At 43.3% G+C, this 22,577-nt stretch overlaps 1 protein-coding gene across 10 annotated transcripts in view; it reads left to right on the top strand.

The window, feature by feature from the left end:
- LOC133480183 (adhesion G protein-coupled receptor B1-like) overlaps positions 1-22,577 on the top strand; it is a 274,432-nt gene that overhangs the window by 200,945 nt on the left and 50,910 nt on the right. For all 10 annotated transcript variants that reach the window (XR_009789207.1, XM_061777927.1, XM_061777930.1 and 7 more), the window contains 4 exons: positions 4,354-4,525; positions 5,610-5,705; positions 6,976-7,015; positions 8,945-9,606. Coding sequence is in view for 9 of the 10 variants with exons in the window: in XM_061777927.1 (XP_061633911.1) it covers positions 4,354-4,525; positions 5,610-5,705; positions 6,976-7,015; positions 8,945-9,606 (970 nt within the window). In the remaining variant the exon portion in view is untranslated. The remainder of the gene's footprint in view (positions 1-4,353; positions 4,526-5,609; positions 5,706-6,975; positions 7,016-8,944; positions 9,607-22,577) is intronic.

Here is a 22,577-nt window from a genome sequence, read left to right as displayed (position 1 = left end):
GCTTGGGGCAGAACGGTCTGCAAAATTGGCAAACATGCACGGCGAGCCTTGCACTCGCACACATATTCCGACATTTGCGCGTATGAAAATAGAGGCCAAAAGGTTGCTATTAAATTCAGCTGCCCTCAAACTCATTTCTCAGCCATAAGTAAATAACATTTCGTTGTCATTGCATCGTGATTAATATGATAAGGATCTTTTGGACAGGTTTGAATTAGAATTACCAACAAGGTCAAGGAACATAATGAATGTACTCAATCACATTTGGGCTCAACTGTTCTTTATGAAAAAATTTATATCTTTGTTGTTTTAAAACAAACAATGCTGACTTACTGTATAACTTTGGTAGCATCTAAACCTTTTAGATACTGTTTTATGTATTGTATCCTTTTTTTCCCCTTCCCACCATATGGACAATTTAGCTGTTTGACTTTGACAAACTGGTAAAAAGCATATATTTTGTTTACTAATCGGTTGAATTTTCACCCAGTATGTTTTAGGCTAAGAGTGATTCAAGGCACAGGAGGAATTGGAGTCCAAATGTATATCATGTAATAGCAATGCAATAACAATTGATAGACTCGGTTCACACACGTAAGAATGGTTAGCCCAATTTAAGACGAAATGTATTTATCTACAGTAGCATTAATACATAATTCCACAATACCCATTGTTCTTTGATCAGATGCTCTTCATTTTGGACAGGGCGTTGCTAAGGCTTCAATGTCGACCAATACCGCGAGGTTCTACTGATTGGATATCTGGAATATCTTATCTATTACAAGATAAAAGGGCCTTTGTTATTTTTTCCCCCCTTATGTCAAAGTTATGTTGACAAGAACAAGTTGAAAGTTAAACACCCAAAAAAGTGAACCTTCCTGAAAATAACTGTTAACGAAGGATAGCTCTTGATAGGATGCCTCTGTCCTGCTTGTCCCTTTCTGGTCTTCTTTCCTTTCTGGACCAGCCTCATGATACCCATTTCCCCTCACTACTCACCCTTCCTTCCCTTCCCTATAAAAGTAGATCTTCTACAGCTTGTTTGAGACACCTTGAGCATACATGCATGAAATATATGTAAATATATATGTATGTGTGTGTGTGTATTATACACACACACAAATATGTATGTGTGTATATATATATATATATATATATATATACACACACACACATACAGCGGCTGAAATAAGTATTGAATACGTCACCATTTTTCTCGTCACCGCGCGAGTATAAAGAGGCCTTTACCCATCATTAATGCGTCTTGACTCTCACTTTGGCAATGAGACCTTTTTGTAGGCCATCAATTAGGACTGAACCATCTGATTTTCCCTTGCACTGACAAGGGGCTGGATTGCTGTATGATTATTGATCGATTTGAGGTGTTGTCTTGGCTTTCCATGCCTTTTTACACCTCCCTTTCTTCATGTGTTCAATACTTTTTCCGTGTCATTTCACATTATTACACACAGCTTCATTTCTGATCTTATTTGTTCTACTTTCTTTGCATGTCTGGATTACTTGGGTTGTTCCCAACATCTGGTGAAAGTTTCATGTCAATAGCACCTTTGGAAATATATTTAGTGAGAAAAATGGTGACATGTTAAATACTTATTTCAGCCACAATATACATATCTATATATCTATACACAAACCCAATTCTAAAGAAGTTGGGACGTTGTGTTAAACATTAATAAAAACAGAATACAATGATTTGCAAATCATGTTCAACTTATATTTAATTGAATACACTATAAAGACAAGATATTTCATGTTCAAACTGATAAATAATCATTAGCAAATAATCATGAACTTAGAATTTTGTGGCTGCAACACGTTCCAAAAACGTTTGGGAACTGAGGACACTAATTGTTGAAGCTTTGTAGCTGGAATTCTTTCCCATTCTTGCTTGATGTACATTTTCAGCTATTCAACGGTCCGGGGTCTCCGTTGCCGTATTTTACGCTTCATAATGCACCACACATTTTTAATGGGAGACAGGTCTGGACTGCAGGCAGGCCAGTCTAGTACCCGCTCTCTTTTAATACGAAACCACACTGTTGGAACATGTGCATAATATGGTTTGGCATTGTCTTGCTGAAATAAGCAGGGGCGTCCATGAAAAAGACATTGCTTGGATGGCAGCATATGTTTCTCTTTCAGCAGAAATGGTGCCTTCACAGATGTGTAAGTTACCCATGCCATTGGCACTAACACAGCCCCATACCATCACAGATGCTGACTTTTGAACTTTGCGTCCATAACAGTCCGGATGGTTCTTTTCCTCTTTGGCCCGGAGGACACGGCGTCCACAATTTCCCAAAACAATTTGAAATGTGGACTCGTCGAACCACAGAACACTTTTCCACTTTGCATCAGTTCATCTAAGATGAGCTCGGGCCCAGAGAAGCCGGCGGCGTTTCTGGGTGTTGTTGATAAATGGCTTTTGCTTTGCATAATAGAGTTTCAAGTTGCACTTACGGATGTAGCGTCAAACTGTATTTACTGACATTGGTTTTCTGAAGTGTCCCTGAGCCCATGTGGTGATATCCTTTACACATTGATGTCGGTTTTTAATGCAGTGCCGCCTGAGGGATCGAAGGTCACGGGCATTCAATGTTGGTTTTCGGCCTTGCCGCTTACATGCAGTGATTTCTCCAGATTCTCTGAACCTTTTGATGATATTATGGACCGTAGATGATGAAATCCCTAAATTCCTTGCAATTGCACGTTGAGGAACATTGTCCTTAAACTGTTCGACTACTTTCTCACGCACTTGTTGACAAAGAGGTGAACCTCGCCCCATCTTTGCTTGCGAATGACTGAGCAATTCAGGGAAGCTCCATTTCTACCCAATCATGGCACCCACCTGTTCCCAATGAGCCTGTTGACCTGTGGGATGTTCCCAACAGGTGTTTGATGAGCATTCCGCAACTTTTTTGCCACCTGTCCCAGCTTTTTTGGAACGTGTTGCAGCCATAAAATTCAAAGTTAATAATTATTTTTGAAAAACAATGAAGTTGATCAGTTTGAACATGAAATATCTTGTCTTTGTAGTGTATTGAATTAAGTATAGGTTGAACATGATTTGCAAATCATTGTATTCTGTTTTTATTTATTTTTAACATAACGTCCCATCTTCATTGGAATTGGGGTTCTATCTATCTATCTATCTATCTATCTATCTATCTATCTATCTATCTATCTATCTATCTATCTATCTATCTATCTATCTATCTATTTATCTATATGAGCGCATTGGATGTATGGTGTGCCTATGGCACAAAAATGTGTTGAAATGCAAGGCTCTTAATGTTTTTTTCCAATGGATTAAAATAAACAGGGAGCTTTGATTAGTGTATTTTATGGGAATTATGTTTTGAACATTAACTACACTTATGGAAAACAGTACACAGTAATCCCTCGTTTATCGCAAGGGTTACGTTTCAGAAAGCTCTTGCAATAAATGAAGTAGCGAAGTAGCAAGCAATTATTTATTGTATTATTATATACATTTAAAATTTTTGCATGTGAAATTGAATGCCAATAAGTGATACTTTAGAGAGGTGCAGGTATTTTATTTTTCCACTTGAGATTACCACACACACACAGACACACACACACATGCACACATTCTACATGAGTAGATGCATATAAAGGGTGGGTGGGCTTTGCTTGAGTGACGTGAACAACAGCCCACGCGGACATTGGCACTGTGCCTCACTGACGATCCTGGCAATGTAGTTAGCGAAAAGCATTATGGGAAGTAGGTTGGCAGATCCTGCTGCTTCACAAAATTCTTTGAGGTCATTTTTTTTAACTACAGCACTGTAGTCATCGGAAATCAAGCTAAACATTGCTCTTTACTTGCATGTGTTTCATTGTCCATATTGTTATGAGTGTGTGCACTATGTACGTCAGGCTAAGGTTTGTTATTTGTGCGTTTATTTCATGAAACTCTGTTTTAGGCTTGTGTTTTAAACAGTGGCATTCCGATCATGTTCTTTTAATCTTCAAGCAGTTTGGTGACTCCCCAAATGTGCGAGATGAGGTCGCTCAGTAAAGTTTCTTTTTCTGCAAAAACTAAGAGCCCATTTGACTGTACGTGAGTCATTGCTGCCACATTCAAATCAAAATGGCCAACAAGGCTGACTGTATCAGAGATGTGCACGACACTAACCCTGTAAAAAAAAATGCACTGAATCCGCCATAAGTGAACCAGCATTTAACGAGGGATTACTGTGTTTGTTTCAATGAATGCATAAGCTACACCAGAATCATCTGCTTTCTGGGTTTTGTTGATGAAAGGTCGTCACTGCTGTCTTTGACTGCTGCCCTACTCCCATCTTGCAGGGCTTCACTGTGGAGCTCCTGTGTGGTTTTGCCCCTTCTGGCTCTCACATGGATGTCAGCTGTACTTGCCATCACAGACCGGCGCTCTGCACTATTCCAGATTCTTTTTGCTGTCTTTGATTCTATGGAAGGCGTTGTCATTGTCATGGTGCACTGCATCCTGCGACGAGAGGTACCTTGACATAATCATGGCGACAACACTGTCCATTTTACTGTCCTGTTTTTTGTTTTTGGTTTTTTTCTTCAAGACAATTGTGACTGCCTTGCTCTTTAAGTGTTCAGGTTCAGTGCATTCAACTACTGTGTTGTTACTCTTAAGAGGACGATTTCTAAAGGTTTTGCACTCATTCCGTCACCATGCTCTTGCTCCCAAATGTCTCATTAACATTTAGGAGTCAAGGGGTGGCCTTTGTCAGGTGCTATTTTAATTTTTTTACTTTTTCCGGTCCAGCCCCAGCTTCCAGACAGCCCATTCAAATCCATCCATTAGATAACACGAAACACCTGATGCTGTCATTAGGGCGTCAATGAGCTCTACGCTCGTCACCATCGTCATTAGATGAATGACACAACGTTACGAAACTGCTGCTCGTGTTTTTGGAGTGCCTTATAATAATGAAAGCTATTTCCGGCACAGAGCTGGGATCGAATAACATCGACTGTACTGATAGAGCCACCAAGGGGAAATTCAGTTACGATTATTATTTTGATTTGATCATTTGTACTATTTATAATGGAAAATTGATGAGTTGGAGCCTATCCCAGCTCAATTTCGGAGAGGCTCCTCTCATGGCCTGGTCAGCAGTCAATCGCGGGCGGGCGGGCGGGCACATATTGGCAGGCAATCTTCTGCGTGCATCAATGATTTATCGTGAAAGAATCATGAACTTCATTTCAGACACCGAACGGTCAAGACGGCATTCAAAAGTTTGAAAACTATTACTCGGGAATATATTTTTTTCTGAGAAATAAGGGTGACATTTTGTCGGATTCAAAACTAGCAATAATTCAAATACTCCGATCTGTGACGCTAATTGATTTTCAAAAGGAAAAGTTACCATGATTGCTCAAATTATATGAAAATGACCCATATTTAGTTTGAAATCTGAAAGATCGAATCAATATAAAATAGCCAATAAAACCCAAAGATAAGCGTCAAATGTCCAGTCATTCATGAAGTTGGGCTCATCCAGTCTTTAGGAAGTGTTTAACATCATCACCAGAAGTAAAGCCAGGAGCTGTGCTGTGTTAAACAGGTTCAGGAGGCAGTAAAGTGCCGTGTGGTAGACCGCCAGGAAGATGGGAATGGGGATTCTGGTGGATCATTCCAGAATGGACATGCTCAGCTTGTGGTACGCATATGGATTTTCTATCTACCATGCTCGACCTGTTAAGACGACATGTTTTGTACTCGGTCATTTTGATGAGGGTCCTTGTAGCATTTAGCATCAACTATAAATACAAAACATCGGATATGCCTGTTTTGAACAAAAAGATGGGAATCATTTTACACGTGGAAGAAATTCAAATACTGAATGTATTTTTTTATTGATGGGTTGACTTGTAGTCTATTGCCATTCACGTCTATCTATCTATCTATCTATCTATCTATCTATCTATCTATCTATCTATCTATCTATCTATCTATCTATCTATCTATCTATCTATCTATCTATCTATCTATCTATCTGCCGACTGCTCGATCTACAGTGGGCGTAAACATTTTTTGCACATCCGTTTAAATTCCAGGCTGTTGTTTTTTACTCAGCGCACACCTGCCACCATTTAAAGTGTCTCTGATGTTCTAGTAGGTCTTACTGACATTTTTGTAGCAAAAGCCGGGGTCCACAGAGAGCTTCCACAGCATCCGAAGAATCCAATTATTTCAAGGTATTAGTCAGGGGAGGGGTACAAAAGAATTGGGAAGGCATTGAATATACTATGGAACGCAGCGAAGACGATCATCATCAGGTGGAGAAAACGAGGCACAGCAGTAACATGACCAAGAATAGATGTCCCTCCAAAACTGATGGAAAGACGAGGAAGCTTTGGGGCTGATTTGTTTTTAGCTGGAAGGTGGGGCCTTCGTCACGGCCTTCGTCACGGCCTTCGTCACGGCCTTATGCGCACTTCCAAATACCACTCGGTGTTAGCATAAAACCTTCAGGCTCCCATTAAAAAAACAGAACAAATGTTAGGAAAAGCCTACTAGAACAGCTCAACTTCATTTGGCGTTCATCTGAGGCACTTGAAATGGTGGCAGGTGTGTGCTGACTCCCATTTAACATGAGTGTCAATGTTATCGGTAAATTCAGAACACAGCCACGTCCCCAGTCGTGAGGGTGTGCACACTTGTGCAACCCAATGATCTCAGATGTTTATTATTCTTACATTCAAGACTACAAAAATAAATGGAGTTGTACAGGGTATATGTCAAGTTGGAAACATGATTGTATTTATATATATTTTATATCACAAATGCCTGGCATCTGAACCGGGATTATTATTATTATTATTATGTATGACACCTTTTGGATAAGACTGTATCTATGTCATCTTATCTGTATAATCTGTTTTGGCGATTTGGAATAAAATGTATTTCCTTTGATATTTTGTCACCAGACTGACTTTGAGAAGGATGTTGATATGGCCTGCAGATCAGGTAAATGTGTTTTAGTGTTCGACTTCATTTCATAATTGCCCTTTTGAATCCTTTCGAGGAACTTTCTTCACAGAAGAGAAGTGTGTTCATACATTTTGGAGGTCGACTTCCTGGGCTATTATATATCGTAATAGCTGAGTCCCTTCCAAACAGCCTATTGAGTTATTAAAAAAAAAAAAACAAACATGTTGTCCTCTAAATCAACTGGTAGTAGCTAACAGTAAGATTTGTGTTTGAAATATTTGCATTCAAAAATATGCCCCAATGAAAGACATTTGGGATATTAGAGAAGCCATCTGCGTACCTCAGCCAGAAACCAAACTTTTTCTGAAAGGTAATAAATATCAGACGATAGCATGAAGTAATGTTCCCCCTCGGTTTCTCCAGGTCTTTTGTGTTTGCTGTTGACGGTCGTGCCTGTGACTGTGCGGATGCAGTGAATTGTACGTGTGTGTGCGTGTGTGTGGCGGGTGGGGATTCTCATTGGTTTAGACGGAGCTACTGTGAGATGCGTCCTTTAATTCCGCAGTAGTGAAGGTGAGATGAAGCTTCGTGAGGCATGGAACCACTTAAGCCAATTGAGAGAAGGTTGATCTCAAAGCTTCACGGGCGCACGAAAGCACCTGCTCGCCAGGTGGTTCATCATCGCTTGCCGCTCCTTAACCAACCGCATCATGTTTGTGTCTGCTATGGTTCGTGGGGATGACTATGAATTGCAAACGAATGTATGAGCAAATTACTCGACATGAAATGTGGGAAATATTTTGGTATGGAGTGTGTTGTACTGTATTCTGTGTGCATACATTTTCCAAAAATGAAAGTCTCGTGTGATACGGCAGGTTGCATTTCCAATTGTTTTGTCACATTTGCAAAAAGGGCATGGGCGATGCAGGCAGAGGACAGTGCAAGTGCTTGTGGAACTCGGAAGAGGGCACTGAATAACTTGGACAATGACATACGGAGCAGAGAACAATGTATTCTTTTTTTTTTATTCACTCAACAGTTTTTGGTTTTAAATTGTATATATTTGTACAATTTTTGACACAACCTCTCTCCGGCCTTCGAAAAAGACCTCTTCGCATGGTACAGAAGATCCTACAGTCATTTGGCCTTTCCCAGTAAGGTGTTGTTATTCCTCACAACACGATGAACACCCAAGAAGAAGTGAAAGAAGTGAAAAATACAGTTCTTGTTAAGCAAACGTAATGCGTGGGAAATATTGTCGGATAGGTTCGCCTTACCTTATTAGGAGTCGGCAAATCAACTAAGCCTTCCCACAAAGGGAAACTCCTATTCTTCCTAGCTGGCTCCACCCTCTCACTTATCCTTCTCATCCTCCCTCTCCGAAAGATTTCATCTCTCTTTCGCTCTCTCTCTCTCTCTCTCCAGACTGAGCTGACCGCAACGCTATTTCCCCAAAACACACACTGTTCATTTTCATCACTATGATGCAGCCTTTTCTTGCCTCTTTTCTCCTGCCTCACTGCGAGATGAGCAACCACCATTTTCGAGCCGCGATAAGTGATTTTTCTCACCATCGCCCAGCTTTGTCTGCAATGCCCAAAATGTACGGTGCAGAACAGACTTAATACTTGTTCGACGGTGTTAAAAATAGATACACAGTGTATCCACGTTTACTGTTTGACCCTTTTTCATTTGCTATGAAAATGAAGTGTTTTATTGTTTTTGAAGGATAAATATTAGAGTGGATAACTTTTGCTTAAACTCGTATGACAATTTTAACATATTAAAGTACATTTTGAATGGAGGCGACAGTTTTGACTGAAGTTGACCAAATCAAAAGTTGGCTAGCATCACACGTCAATGTTCAGCATTTTGCTTTTTAAATTTAGGTCTAACTATAGACCTACATCCGATTTTGTCCTCAATTTCCCAACCGTTTTCAAATCTTTTTTTCTATTCATCTAGGTACTGTGAAGAACTCCTCCCTCCAGGAAGAGGAAAAGGCCTCTTCTGGGGCTCTAACCCTTCAAAGGGGATCTAACTTCAATACCATGCCAGCCAGTATGGCCAAAGTCCACCTCCAGAACAGGGCAGACTATACCAGCCACACACTGACTCTACGCAGAGAGAAATGTACCACTAAAGGAATAAGCACTGAGTTGCTAGGTGCCAATTCCATTTACATCTGTGACAGTGAGCTCTTTAAGCAGCTAGATGGTGAGCGTCCACAAAGGAATGGAGAAGGAAGCAGTTGTGAGGGCACTGGCAAAGCTCCGGGGCCAGTCCTTTTACCAACCAAAAATACGAGCACCCTAAGGCCGGCCAAGGGCGAAGAAGAGCAACCGACCAAGTATCAGAAAAGTGGTGAGCAGCTGCCTCAGACAAGGCTCGTCCACCTGGCTAACTCTGTCAGTGGTGAGCCAGTGCTTGGATTTGGACTGAAGAGCCTGCCTGCTGACCAGATCAGTGTGTCATGCTCAGAGAGAGATTCCCCTGCGCACAACCTAGAAAACCTGTCAAGAGACTCTCAGGTGGACAGTAGCACCTGTAATGGAGCAGAATCTGGAAACTCTGTTGTGATGACCAAGAATGAAACTGTATCGACTCTTTCCATGAGCTCCCTGGAGGTGAGTACACTTACTTCCATGAGCTTGTCCTAGCAATACACTTTCATATTTTATACTTGAAAATGTTTGAAAATTTACTGTTAAAGAGACGCCGGCACGGTGGCCGACTGGTTAGCACATCTGCCTCACAGTTCTGAGGACCAAGGTTCAAATCCCGGCCCCGCCTGTGTGGAGTTTGCGTGTTCTCCCCGTGCCTGGGTGGGTTTTCTCCGGGCACTCCGATTTCCTCCCACATCCCAAAAACATGCGTGGTAGGTTGGTCGAAGACTCTAAGTTGCCCGTAGGTGTGAATGTGAGTGCGAACGGTTGTTGGTTACTATGTGCCCTGCGATTGGCTGGCGACCGGTTCAGGAAGTACCCCGCCTCCCGCCCGAAGATAGCTGGGATAGGCTCCAGCAGCCCGCGAACTTAGTGAGGTAGGTAAAGAGACATAATTCTGTGTGGGTGTCAGTTATTGATTGTGCTGCTACAATCCCCAACAATCCCTCAACATAATTCCACCGACAGTTCAACAAAGAAAAGCAAAATGATAATAATGATACCTTTTTCTCACATGAATTTCTGTCAATAAATAAATAAATATACACAATAATGTGTGTTCAAATGGACAGCAATAACTTGAATACAGAAATGGGGGATTAAACTGTTCTAAGATGCTGGCAGGATTGCACGGTATACCGGTACTTCTGTGCAGTTCGACAGATAGTGAAAAGTTCTCTAAAAGAGATGGCAAGGGAGCTTGCTTGAAGATGTTTATTTGTCACTCCTGTAAAATGTGTGTATTTGTATGTGGAAAGAAAGTAAGCCAGATGAGCATGGATGCAGTAGACTGTAAGATACTATATTCAGCCTCCATATAGCAAGCGCGAAGGGATACCACCTAAAGCAGCTATGGAAGACAAAAGTGAGATCCACAATGCACTACAACCCCAAGTCGAAGTTTACTGTAAAACTGAAACCTAAAACAGATGAATTATACATTGTGTATTTAAACACCAAAATGTTCAAACCAAACCAAACCATATAATATGACAGACTGACGGTAGCACCTATGAGAGTGCAAAACTCCTTCCAAAATTGTGAAATGAATTGAGGACCCCTATCAGATACCACATTCTTGGGGAAACCATGGAACTTGAATACCTGGTGTATCATTAACTCGGCAGTGTCTTGAGCTGAGGGGCGTTTCAGGAGTGCAATGAAGAGTGCCATTTTAGAGAACCTGTCCACGACTGTGAGAATTGTGGTATTTCCTTTCGAGGCCGGTAATCCCGTCACAAAGTCTACGGAGATGTCTGACCAAGGACGTTGTGGTATTGGCAGGGGTCGCAACTCCCCAGAAGGACGTTTACGAGAGGCAGCACATACCTGGCAAGCATTGACATAATTGGTAACATCCCTTCGAACATTGGGCCACCAAAAAGCGCTGTTCGGCCACAGATTGAGTCTTGGCAATGCCTGGGTGACATACAGTCCGGTTAGTGTGAGCCCAGTGGATCACTCTTCCCCTTAAGGTCAGAACCACATAAAGCCTGTTCTCAGTGTTCTTCAGGGCCTCCTTTACCGCAGTCTCAATGTCCCAAACAAAAGCAGAAACTAAACATGACTTCGGACAAAGAATTCTCTGCGCAGAAAATGCGCGATAAAGCATCTGGCTTACCATTTTTAGAACCAGGTCGGTAGGATAACGTGAAATTGAATCTAGTGAAAAACAGATCCCATCAAGCCTGCCTCGCATTTAATCTCTTAACAGACTTAAGATATTCCAGGTTCTTGTGATCTGTCCATACTAAAAACAGAGTATGTGCCCCCTCTAGCCAGTCCCTCCACTCCACCAAAGCCACCTTGACTGCGAGAAGTTCACGGTCACCAATGTCATAATTTCTCTCGGCTGGGGTCAGTTTTTTTGAGAGATAAGCGCAAGGATGTCATTCACCATCCTTGACACATTCTGGGAGAGCACTGCTCCTATACCGGCATCAGACGCATCAACTTCTACCACAAACTGCTGTTTGAGATCTGGCAAAGTGAGGAGGGGAGCGGAGGTAAAGCTCGATTTAAGTTTCTGAAAAGCTGCCTGACAAAGCAGGTTCCATACGAAAGGTCTGTCTGGCGAGGTAAGATCATGCAAAGGCGAGGCTATAGAACTGAAATTTCTAATGAACTTTCTGTAGAAATTAGCAAACCCTAAGAACCTTTGTACGTCTTTGCGTGACGTGGGAGTGGGCCAATTAGTCACGGCATCAACTTTGCAAGGGTCCATTTTGATTTCACCTGGAGCCAGCACGAACCCCAGAAAAGAAACACGCCTTTTGGAACTCCCATTTCTCAGCCTTGACATATAGTTCATTCTGCAGTAACTGCTGCAACATAGAGCGGACATGAATGATGTGAATCTCCTCATCCGGGGAGAATATCAAAATATCGTTCAAATATACAAAAACATACACATTCAACATGTCACGCAAGACATCATTGACAAAGTACTGGAACACAGCTGGAGCGTTAGTTAGTCCAAAAGGCATCACCAATGTCCCGTTGGTGTGTTGAATGCTGTTTTCCATTCATCCCCCTCCCTTATCCTGACTAGATGATACACATTTCTCAAGTCTAGTTTGGTGAAAACCTTGGCCATCTCCAAGAACTCAAAGGTGGTGGAGATGAGAGGAAAAGGGTACCTGTTTTTCACAGTTATGTCATTGAGACCCCGGTAATCGATACAGGGTCGCAGAGTCTTGTCCTTCTTGTCCACAAAGAAAAATCCGGCTCCCGCAGTCTACTGCATCTGGCTTATGTTCTTTCCACATACAAGTTGGGCGAATAATCCCGGCTGCCAGTGATTCATACACATATTCCTTCATAGCCTTGTGTTCCAGCCCTGAAAGAGAGCTTAACTTCCCTCGTGGAGGTGTGGTTCCAGTCATAAGGTCTGTGGGGCGGAAGGGATTTGGCCTTGGACTTGGAAAAAACGTCTTTAATGTCCTGGTGATCTTGCTCATAAAACTGCCGTCTGCAGCATAGGCGTTGTGGTGGCGTTTTATTTGAAAGGTTCTAAGGTACATACGTCTAACGAAGAGGGAGTTGAGTAAGTTTGCGTCAGAACCAGAGTCAATTATTACAGGTGTATGAATTTCTTAATCAGGAGAGCATAGTGTCACTTTAGGAAGAACCCGGGCAGGGTCTTCCTTAATGAAATTCTGTCTCACCTCTCCCATGCCCTTGCTACCGGCACCGGCAACCTTGACGTGACAGTTGCTCACGGAATGACCCAACTGCCCGCAGTACAAGCACCGCCCTTCCCTCAGCCGGCGTTGACGTTCTTCAGGGGAGAGACGGAACCTGCCCAGTTGGATGGGTTCATCCGTGGTGACGCTAGCCAGTGGATTGAGACTGGCAACAGGGGATCTGCTTTGGTTTAGCTGGTCACCGAGGCTCGTCCTCCAAGTGCGCGGTGACGCAGCCCTCCGCCGAACTCCGTCCAGCTCACGATCCAAAAGCTTCTTGTCGATCTTTACAGCGAGAGCGATGAGAGTGTCCAAGTCGGTCGGCAGGTCTAGTGGGACCAAATGATCCTTGACGGCGGGGGGATAGTCCATGAAAAAATGCATCGTGCAGTGCCCTATTATTCCACTGACTCTCAGCTGCTAAAATGTGAAACTCCATCGCGTAATCTGAAACCCTGCGCTTGCCTTGTCATAAGGTTACAAGGGAGCAAGCTGCCTCACGATCTGGTGTGGAAAACTGAAACATTTGCTCCATAGTCTTTACGACTATGTACCAGCTGGTTCCTTCTTTCGAAGCATATTCATTAGCACTTCAAACTGTAAGGCTACGTGTCTCACCATATTGTCCTGATGCTCTGACAGTCCCTCTAGATGAAGGTGGAGGGCAGCAAGCTGCTCATCCTGCTTTGAGAGGCGTTGACCCTGCGCTTGAAGGGCTTTGCGCACCGGGTCTGAGTCTGCTGGGTCCATGTTATGGCCATTCGTACTGTCATGAACGGAACAGGCTCTGGTCTTATTGTGAGTCTGTCACGTGGAAACAAGGAATGCTGGAACGCGACAAAAAGGTACAACGAACTGGCGACTAGAAAGAATGAGAAACGAGGTTAAATGCAAGAGGATATTAGGGTGAACGAGGCACAGGTGGTGAAGATGCTCTCAGGAGCAGGTGTGTATGAGACAGGGGGAAGACAACAACCGGAACACACACCCATGACAGTGGTAAGGGAGAGTGTAGCTTGACAGCATAGGATGGTAGTGTGTAAGATGACTCTGATGCTGGAGAGAAAGATTAACAAGACAAAAGCAGAGCAGAGAACCATGTGGTGAAAGCTGGAAAAGAGTTTTGTGTGGCTTTTCGAGAAGAGGTGAGACAGGCTCTTGGTGGATAGGAGTAGCTTCTAGAAGACTGGACCACTACAGCTAAGATGATCAGAAAGACAGGCAGGAGAGTACTTGGTGTGCTTTCTGGTAGGAAAGGGGAGAAGGAGACATGGGAATGGAACCTTAAGGTACAGGGATATCATATAAGGAGAGAGGTTAGCTCAGAAAAAGTGGGACAATGAGAGGACCGAGGAGAGGAGACAAGAATCCATGGAAATGCGACGCAGGGCGAGGGTAGAGGTGGCAAAGGCCAAACAAGAGGCATATGATGACATGTATGCTAGGCTAGACACTAAAAGAGGAGAGAAAGATCTATATCGGTTGCCCAGACGGAAAGTTAGAGCTGGAAAGGATGTGCAGCAGGTAAGAGTGCTTAAGGATAGAGATGGGAATGTGTTGACTGGTGCCAGTGGTGTGCTGGATAGAAGTTGATGAATGAGGAAAATGAGAGAAAAGGAAGAGTAGGAGAGGCAAGTGTGGTGGACCAGGAAGAAGCAATGATTAGTAAGGAGGACGTTAGAAAGCCACGAAAGAGGATGAAAAATGGAAATGCAGTGGATCCTGATGACATACCTGTGGAGGTATGGAACCATCTTGGAAAGTTGGCTGTGGAGTTTTTGACCAGGTTGTTCAACAGAATTCTAAGGGTGACAAGATACTTGAAGAATGGATTAAAAGTATGCTGGTGCCCATTTTCAAGACCAAGGGTGATGTGCAGAGCTGTGGGAACCATAGAGGAATAAAGTTGATGAGCCACAAAATGAAGTTATGGGAAAGAGTAGTGAGGCTAGACTAAGGACAAAAGTATTTGCGAGCAACAATATGATTTCATGCCTAGGGAGAGTGCCACAGATGCATTATTATTATGATTATGATTATGTAGTGAGGAAAGACATAAAGACAGTTGGTGTTAGAGAGGATGATGCAGTATATGCACTGTATATCAGAGTCAGAATGATCTTTATTTGCCAAGTATGTCAAAAACACACAAGGGATTTGTCTCCAGTAGTTGGAGATCCTCTAGTACGACAACAGACAGTCAATTGACAGAAAATACTTTTGAGACATAAAAACACAGTCACTGAGCAATGAAAGGTTACCAGTAATGTGGTAATGCCGGTACAATTGTATTTTTTTTTGGGACAATTGTGCAAAAGGATTCTGAGTCCTCTCGAAATTAGAGCAGTTTGAAATGACTAATAGAAGAATTGTCTGGTGCAGTGACCATTGTGCAAATGGCGCAGAGACTTCAAGAAATGTATGCAGTTTAAAGTGACTAGTGGTGTGATAATCTGGGACAATGTCAATTGTGCAAATGGTGCAGATACTTCTCAAGCACATGTGTGGCCAGTATTGGTCAACAACAGATATGCAAGGAGTGCAGGTTGGCGAGACGACTACAGTGAGTGCACGAGTCATGTATACTTGGCCTGACAGAGATGTGACTACAATCTCAAGAAAAAAATTGGCAGCATGTTACAATGGAATTGTAAGTTGACTGTTTCAGAAGTTAATGTCAAGAGGGAAGAAGCTGTTGGAATGTCTGCTTGTTTTAGTTTGCATTGATCGATAGCGCGTGTCTGAGGGAAGGAGCTGTGGAGGGTCCAAGAGGATTTTGCATACTCTTGTTTTGGTTCTGGCAGCGTGCAAGTCCTCAAGGGTAGGTAGGCGGGTACTGACAATCTTTTCAGCTGTTTTGATTGTCCGTTGCAGTCTGTTTTGTAGCAGCACCAAACCAGACGATGATGGTTGAACACAGGACTGATTTGATGACCGCTGTGTAGAACTGCCTCTTCAGCTCCTGTGGCAGGCCGTGCTTCCTTCGAAGCTGTAGGACGTACATCCTCTGTTGGGCCTTTTTGCGGATGGAGTTTATGTTGATCTCCCACTTCAGGTCCTGAGAGACTGTAATTCCCAGGAACTTGAAGGTCTCGACGGTTGACACAGATCAGCTGGACAACGTGAGGGGCAGCTGTGCCGAAGGATGCCTTCTGAAGTCCACGATCATCTCTACAGTCTTGAGCGTGTTCAGCTCCAGGTTCTGTCGACCCCACCACAGCTCCAGCTGCTCCACTTCCTGTCGATACTGTATACAGTATATACAGTTTTAGAGGTGGAACGGTTCACAAAATTCACTGTTTGGTTCGTATCTCGTTTTTTTTTTGGTGACGGTTTTCGGTTTGGTTCAGTACACATTAACTTTTAATAAAGTAAATTATGGCTTGTATATTTTGTATTATTATCCATCCCTCCATTTTCTGTACCGCTTAGGCTCACTAGGGTCGTGGGTGTGTTGGTGCCTATCTCAGCTGACTCTGAACTGGTCGCCAGCCAATCGCAGGGCACATGTAGACAAACAACCTTTCGCACTCACACTCACACTCACACGGGCAATTTATAGTCACCAATTAACCGACCATGCATGTTTGTGGAATGTCGGAGGAAACCGGAGTAGCTGGAGAAACCCCATGCAGGCATGGGGAGAACATGCAAACTCCACACTTGCGAGGCCGGATTTCAACTCGGTCCTCAGGACTGTGAGGCAGATGTGCTATGCAGTTGGCCGCCATGCCGCCTGTATAATTATTATTATTTTCATTATTTTTATTTATCAGAACTATATCTTTGTTCGTCTATCTATCGTTTTGGGACAGTCAGAACAATTAAATGCTCGTCCATTGTAGGGAAAAAGGTACAATAAGCTTGTGTGTCCACCTGTTGCAATTCATACAACAGAATAAATCATGGCTGTCTATAAATATGTCAGCTTTGTGTTTCACTAAACAAGCCCAGATTTCACACTATTTGTGACGAAATTGAGACAAGATCATTATTTCCGTCTTCATACTTTGGATATTTTTGTGTGCTGGTTCACCGTGAGATTTCTCAAATGTAAAATAGGTGCCTTGGCTCAAGAAAAGTTGGAAAACACTGATCTAATCATTACTCTCCTAAATCAAAGCTCAACTTATAAAATAAAACAAGTCTTATATGATTATTATATCCACTGACATGCTTGAAGAAGAAGAAGAAGAATCATCTTTTATTGTCATGAACATGCATGCATGCACACGAAATTTGTTCTCTGCATTTAACCCATCACAGTGAACACATACACATGTTAGTGGAACACACTGGAGCAGGGGGCAGCTGAAGCGCCCGGGGAGCATTTCGGGGTATCAGTGTCTTGCTCAAGGACACCACAGCCGTGAGTCCGGGGGATGTTGGCGGATGGTCCAGTCGGGGTTTTGAACCTAGGTCCCCCACGGTGGCAGGCGATGATCTTAACCATTGGGCCACGGCTGCCCAAAGCTAACAAAGCTTGTACGAACATAGCAATTTGCATTGAGTTGTGATCTCTCCAATGCAAGATCTCTGGTGCAGAACATGAATGACTTGGAAGTCCGTTTTATGCACCAGAGATCTTGCGTTGGAGAGATATAAACACGTTACGCTGGTCTCACGTTCGTCTGGGATCTTATGTAAATAAATGAAAGACAGTCGAAACAGTATCTGGTGCTGGTAGTTCATTTCTTTAAGGTCCTCACACGATACTTCATAAACAAGCAGGGAACAAAAAGTACAAAAAGTGCACCGAAGAGGAGCATCGTATGCCGCCGGAACGTAATTACGAATCCCATTGAGTAACACTTCATTATTATTATTATTACTTATTACACTTGTTTCGTAATATGTAACTCCCATTACTATTGTACTTGTACCTCGCTGCAAGATGATTGGCTGCTGTATCACTGGAAGAGCTTGACGCAAACGGTGTGTCCTGCCTCACTGACTTCTCGAGTGAGAGTGAGTCAGCGCGACGCTGCAGCCATGCGAGCCGCCATCTTCCAAACTATTTTGACCGCTCCACCCATGTGTGTGTGGCTGAAATACAGAGGCTGAAATAAGTATTTAACACGTCACCCTTTTTCTCACTAAATATATTTCCAAAGGTGCTATTGACATCATTTTCACCAGATCCAATCCAATCCAATCCACTTTATTTATATAGCACAATTTAAACAAACACAAGGTTCCCAAAGTGCTGTACAATGCAATAAAAACACAAAATAAGGATTAAAAACAATAAAATAAAATGATTAAAATGACATAAAATGAAATGCACTGCCAACACAACACATATACATCACATCAGACACGCTAACTGGTGATAAAAGATGGGTTTGAAGCAAGTATTTAAAATGAGACAGTGCTGAGGCTTGTCTGATGTGGGGTGGCGAAACATTCCACAGTTTTGGAGCTGCGACAGCAAACGCTCGTTTAAGCCTGGCTCTCTGCTCTGTCAGGAGTAGCTGGTCAGCTGACCTGAGAGTGCAGCTGGGACCATACAGGGGTGCAGTAGCTCAGAGAAGTACGGTGGGGCAAGGCCATTCAAGGCTTTTAAGCAAATCAAATAATTTTAAAATGAATCCTAAAACGAACAGGCAGCCAGTGGAGTGAAGCTAAAATGGGTGATATATCCTCAAGACATTCTTGTGCCAGTTATTTTGAACCAGGTGAAGACGAGCAATGGAGGACCCACTAACCCCCATAAATAGTGCATTGCAGTAATCCAGCCGAGTGGTCACAAAGGCGTGGATTACTATTTTAAAGTGCTGTTTCTGAAGGACCCATTGGATTTTTGCTAGCTGCCTTAACTTGAAAAAGCTAGATTTTAATTTGGGTGTCAAACTTAAAGTCTGTGTCCACTTTTACACCCAGGTTGTGAATGATGGACTCTTGATATTGTGCTAAGGGACCCAAATCAACTAGGGGGGTCAAAGAAGTTCCACCAAAGATCGTGACCTCTTGTCTTTTTTTTCATTAAAATTTAAAAAGTGAAGAGACATCCAGGCCTTAATATCATATAAGGACTCATGCAAATCTAGCTTAGCACAGTAGGAGTCTGACGTTTTATGTGGGGCAAAGATCTGACTGTCATCTGCATAGCAATGAAAAGTTGCTTCCTGAGAAATGAGCCGAGTGGGAGTAAATAGAGGGAAAATAAGAGAGGGCCGAGCACAGAACCCTGTGCCACCCCATGTGGAAGGGGAGCAGTGGAGGACACAGAGTCAGCAAGACTAAAACAAAAGGTTCGCTGAGACAGGTAGGAGCAGAACCATTCAAGTGCTGTGCCTCTGATGCCCACCCACTGCTCGAAACAAGCAATCGTGATGCCATGTAAAAAAGCTGCAGTCAGCTCTAAAAGTACTAGGGAAACACAGTGGTCAGTAGGAAAAAAGATGGAATTAAAAATTCTTAAAAGTGCTGATTCGGTGCTGTGCAATGTTTTAAAACCGGATTGGAAAGGCTCAATAATATTTTCCCATAAACTGGGAATAGACAATCTTTTCCAAGATTTTAGAAAGGCAAGGCAATTTGGAGATAGGCTTAAAATTTGCCAAAACTGGGATTTTTTTTTAACAAAGGTTGCACAACGGCATGTTTAAGATTAATGGGAACCACTCCTGCAGACAGACTACTATTAATAACTGCAGTAAATGATGGCCCAATAGATGGGGAAAACCTCCTTAATAAGTCGGGGAGGGACAATATCACTTGGTGAACCCGAGGGCTTCAAATGACCAACAATTTCGCATGGTCACAGGCTCAAAATGGTCTAAAATAGCAGAGCAGGGGACAAACTCTGAAGGATAAAAGCTAAGGGGTGAAATAAGTGCTCTGGAAGAAGCGACTATCAGGGAAAAAGTGAAGAAGGTTTTCACACATAGCCGGGGAACCCTCAATTCCAACAGTCTGTGATGCATTCGAGGCAGAGTTGATACCCTTAAACAGCACACAAGGCTTGTGGGAGTTTAACAGAACAATATCAGAAAAATATTTTTACTTAGCCTCTTTCACAGTGGATTGGTAATGACGCCAGGAGTCTCGCAACATTTGAAATGACCCTTTTTAATAATTTGTCCTTTTTCCAGTTTTTCTCAGCTCTTCGGCAGGCCTCTCTGGAAGCACGGGTTGTTTCATTCAGCCGGGGCTAAGCCTCTGTTTTAGTTTTTTGCCTTCTAGTTTTTAATGGAGCCGCAATGTTCATAGCAGTGTGAGAGGTGTCCAGGAACCAAGAGTTCGGAGCCTCAGTGTCATGAACACACTTACAGGTATGGCATATATTTGACTGAAGGCAGTCGAGAAGTAAGCAGCAGTGGAAGAGTTAATAACTCGACATCTGCGAGCGGTAGCGTGAGGTTTGACTGTTTGACAGCAAACAGCAGTTTCAAACAGTACAGGCATAGGATCAGAGAAAAAAAGCATTACAGATCTCCAGATTAGAAACAGACAAACCATAGGATCAAACAAGATCAAGTGTGTGACCACGTTCATGTGTTGGCCCAATTACAGACTGGCCAAAATGAAAAGAGTCTGATGCTTCGACGGTCCCTCTAAAGGGTTCTTTGGGCAACACAGGTGAAAATTACAATCACCAACAACAAGAACCCGGTCATAGAAAAGCCAGTTAAAAAGTCATAAATTATATTTAGGAGGCAGATTAACTACCGAATCCGAATCATCTGGGGCATCTGATTCGGATGCCTCCCGGACGCCTCCCTGGTGAGGTGTTCCGGGCATGCCCCACCGGGAGGAGACCCCGGGGACGACCCAGGACACGCTGGAGAGACTACATCCTTCGGCTGGCCTGGGAACGAGCTGGATGAAGTGGCTGGGGAGAGGGAAGTCTGGGCGTCCCTGCTGAAACTACTGCCCCCGCGACCCGACCCGGATAAGCTGTAGAAAATGGATGGATGGATTAACTACCGCACACAACACCGTGTGTGAATGTCCCAGTTCAAACCAACTCAGTTCAAAGCTGGCGGGGGGTGATAGTGATATCTGTTTGCATTTAAAATCACTCTTAAAAACTGTCGCAATTCCTCCACCTCGGGCCAGATGTCCGGGGAGAATTTAAATTGCAGCACTCGTCAGATAAAAGTTCCGTAAAGACACAGGACTCACCTGGACTCAGCCAGATCTCTGAGATAAAGAGGAAGTCCAGTTCCCGAGATATGAAGAAATCCTTAAGGATACATGTTTAATTCCCAAGCGATCTGGCATTGACCAGGCTGACTCTAGCAGGAGCTTGTGGGTCAGGGTGAAAAGCTGACGAGGAAGCCCGACACAGGGCGCACATACTTCAGATTCACTCCCCCGGCGACGTCTCCTTGGAAGACAGCACCGGTTGGCAGGCACACACAGCAATGCAGTTACCAGAGTACAACATTAGTGCATACCACTGCCCCTTTTCAGCTGTAACAGGTGTCCATGACAGCTTCTTTCTCAATGTTTGTGTCTATATGTGAATATAGATGTCAACGTTGTTTCTATGTGGTGAGGTCAAGAGATTGTGCAGTTGAGAGAGACAGGGGAAAAGACTACCACGAATGTTGACGAAGAGTCTTTGTAGGGCTCTTCAAAAATAAGAGAAAGAGGAGACGAGAAGGGAAAAAGAACCAAAACGTCATTCAGCTCAACTCCCTCCAAGCAAACAGAGGGAGTCTCCAAAAACAAGAAAAAGGGAAAAACAAAAACTCTACTATAAGGGGTGAACCACTCAAATAGTAACCAAAAGGAAGAGGTGAGAGGCAGGTGTTCTAGTCTGTACAAAGGAAAGGAAACTTAGTCTAAGTCAGAGAGGAAACAAGGAGGTCCGGGAACTTTCGGTCAGAGGGGGAGGATCTCCTGCACGGTGTTTGAGCAGGGACCTTTTCGAGCTCAGCCATTCCTTTCTACCGGAAGACCTCAGGCAAGCATTGGAGTGCTGTTCTGAGCAACGCCGCCGCTCCTGGGTCTTTTGGTAGAGCAGTGAGGCTCGGCTGAAAATCATGTCGTGGTCGAGAATGGTTAGGGCCACTAAGTTAAGGTCTGGAGCACAGCCGCAATGTGCAAACAGGGGTTTTGACACCTTAGTGTTGGTGATGTCAAATGCCTGAGTTCCTTCAAATGTAATTTGTTCCAGCATTTCAGGGCCAAATTCAAATTTGTGCTGTTTGAGAAACATAGAAATCACAATTTGGCCGTAGTAACTGCTGGATGGTAGGTGGTACCAAGTGGCATCCTCACTATGCAACATGGCATCTTTGAGGGCATCTTTGATTCGCCAGCGACAAGAACGTTTTTTCTTTGGAACTCAGGATTGACATGCAGAGCTGTGGAGCTTGTAAGGAAAGACCTGAGGTGGGCTGGATTGGTGGGGCCTGTCAGGCCCATAGACCGAGTGATTTTAGTAGAGCTGAGGGGTCAATGTGGGAGAATTCTATCTTTTGCGAAGTGGTCTAGAAAGGGCGCAATTTCACATAGTCTGTCATTTATCACCATGTCAGCAATCTGTGTGTGAGCATAAACCGTTAGAAGCGCAGCCGACATCATGGTTATGGCCTGCCTATTTTGGTTTAAAATTACACAGCAAATGTTGAGAACTAAAATGGCTACTTTTAGCAGATTGCATAGCAACCAGGAATTGACTACTTTGTTAGCCATGCGTTGTCGGGTGGTTGGGATTTTGGACTGCAATTCCCGAAGTTGTCTCTTGATAGTAGTAAGGCTACAAATGTCACCAGTGGGGTCACTATGGAT

The sequence above is a fragment of the Phyllopteryx taeniolatus genome, chromosome 6, assembly GCF_024500385.1.
Source record: "Phyllopteryx taeniolatus isolate TA_2022b chromosome 6, UOR_Ptae_1.2, whole genome shotgun sequence".
NCBI lineage: Eukaryota > Metazoa > Chordata > Actinopteri > Syngnathiformes > Syngnathidae > Phyllopteryx > Phyllopteryx taeniolatus.
The sequence above is the reverse complement of the archived record's forward strand: the minus strand, read 5'-3'. Positions and strand labels throughout refer to the sequence as shown.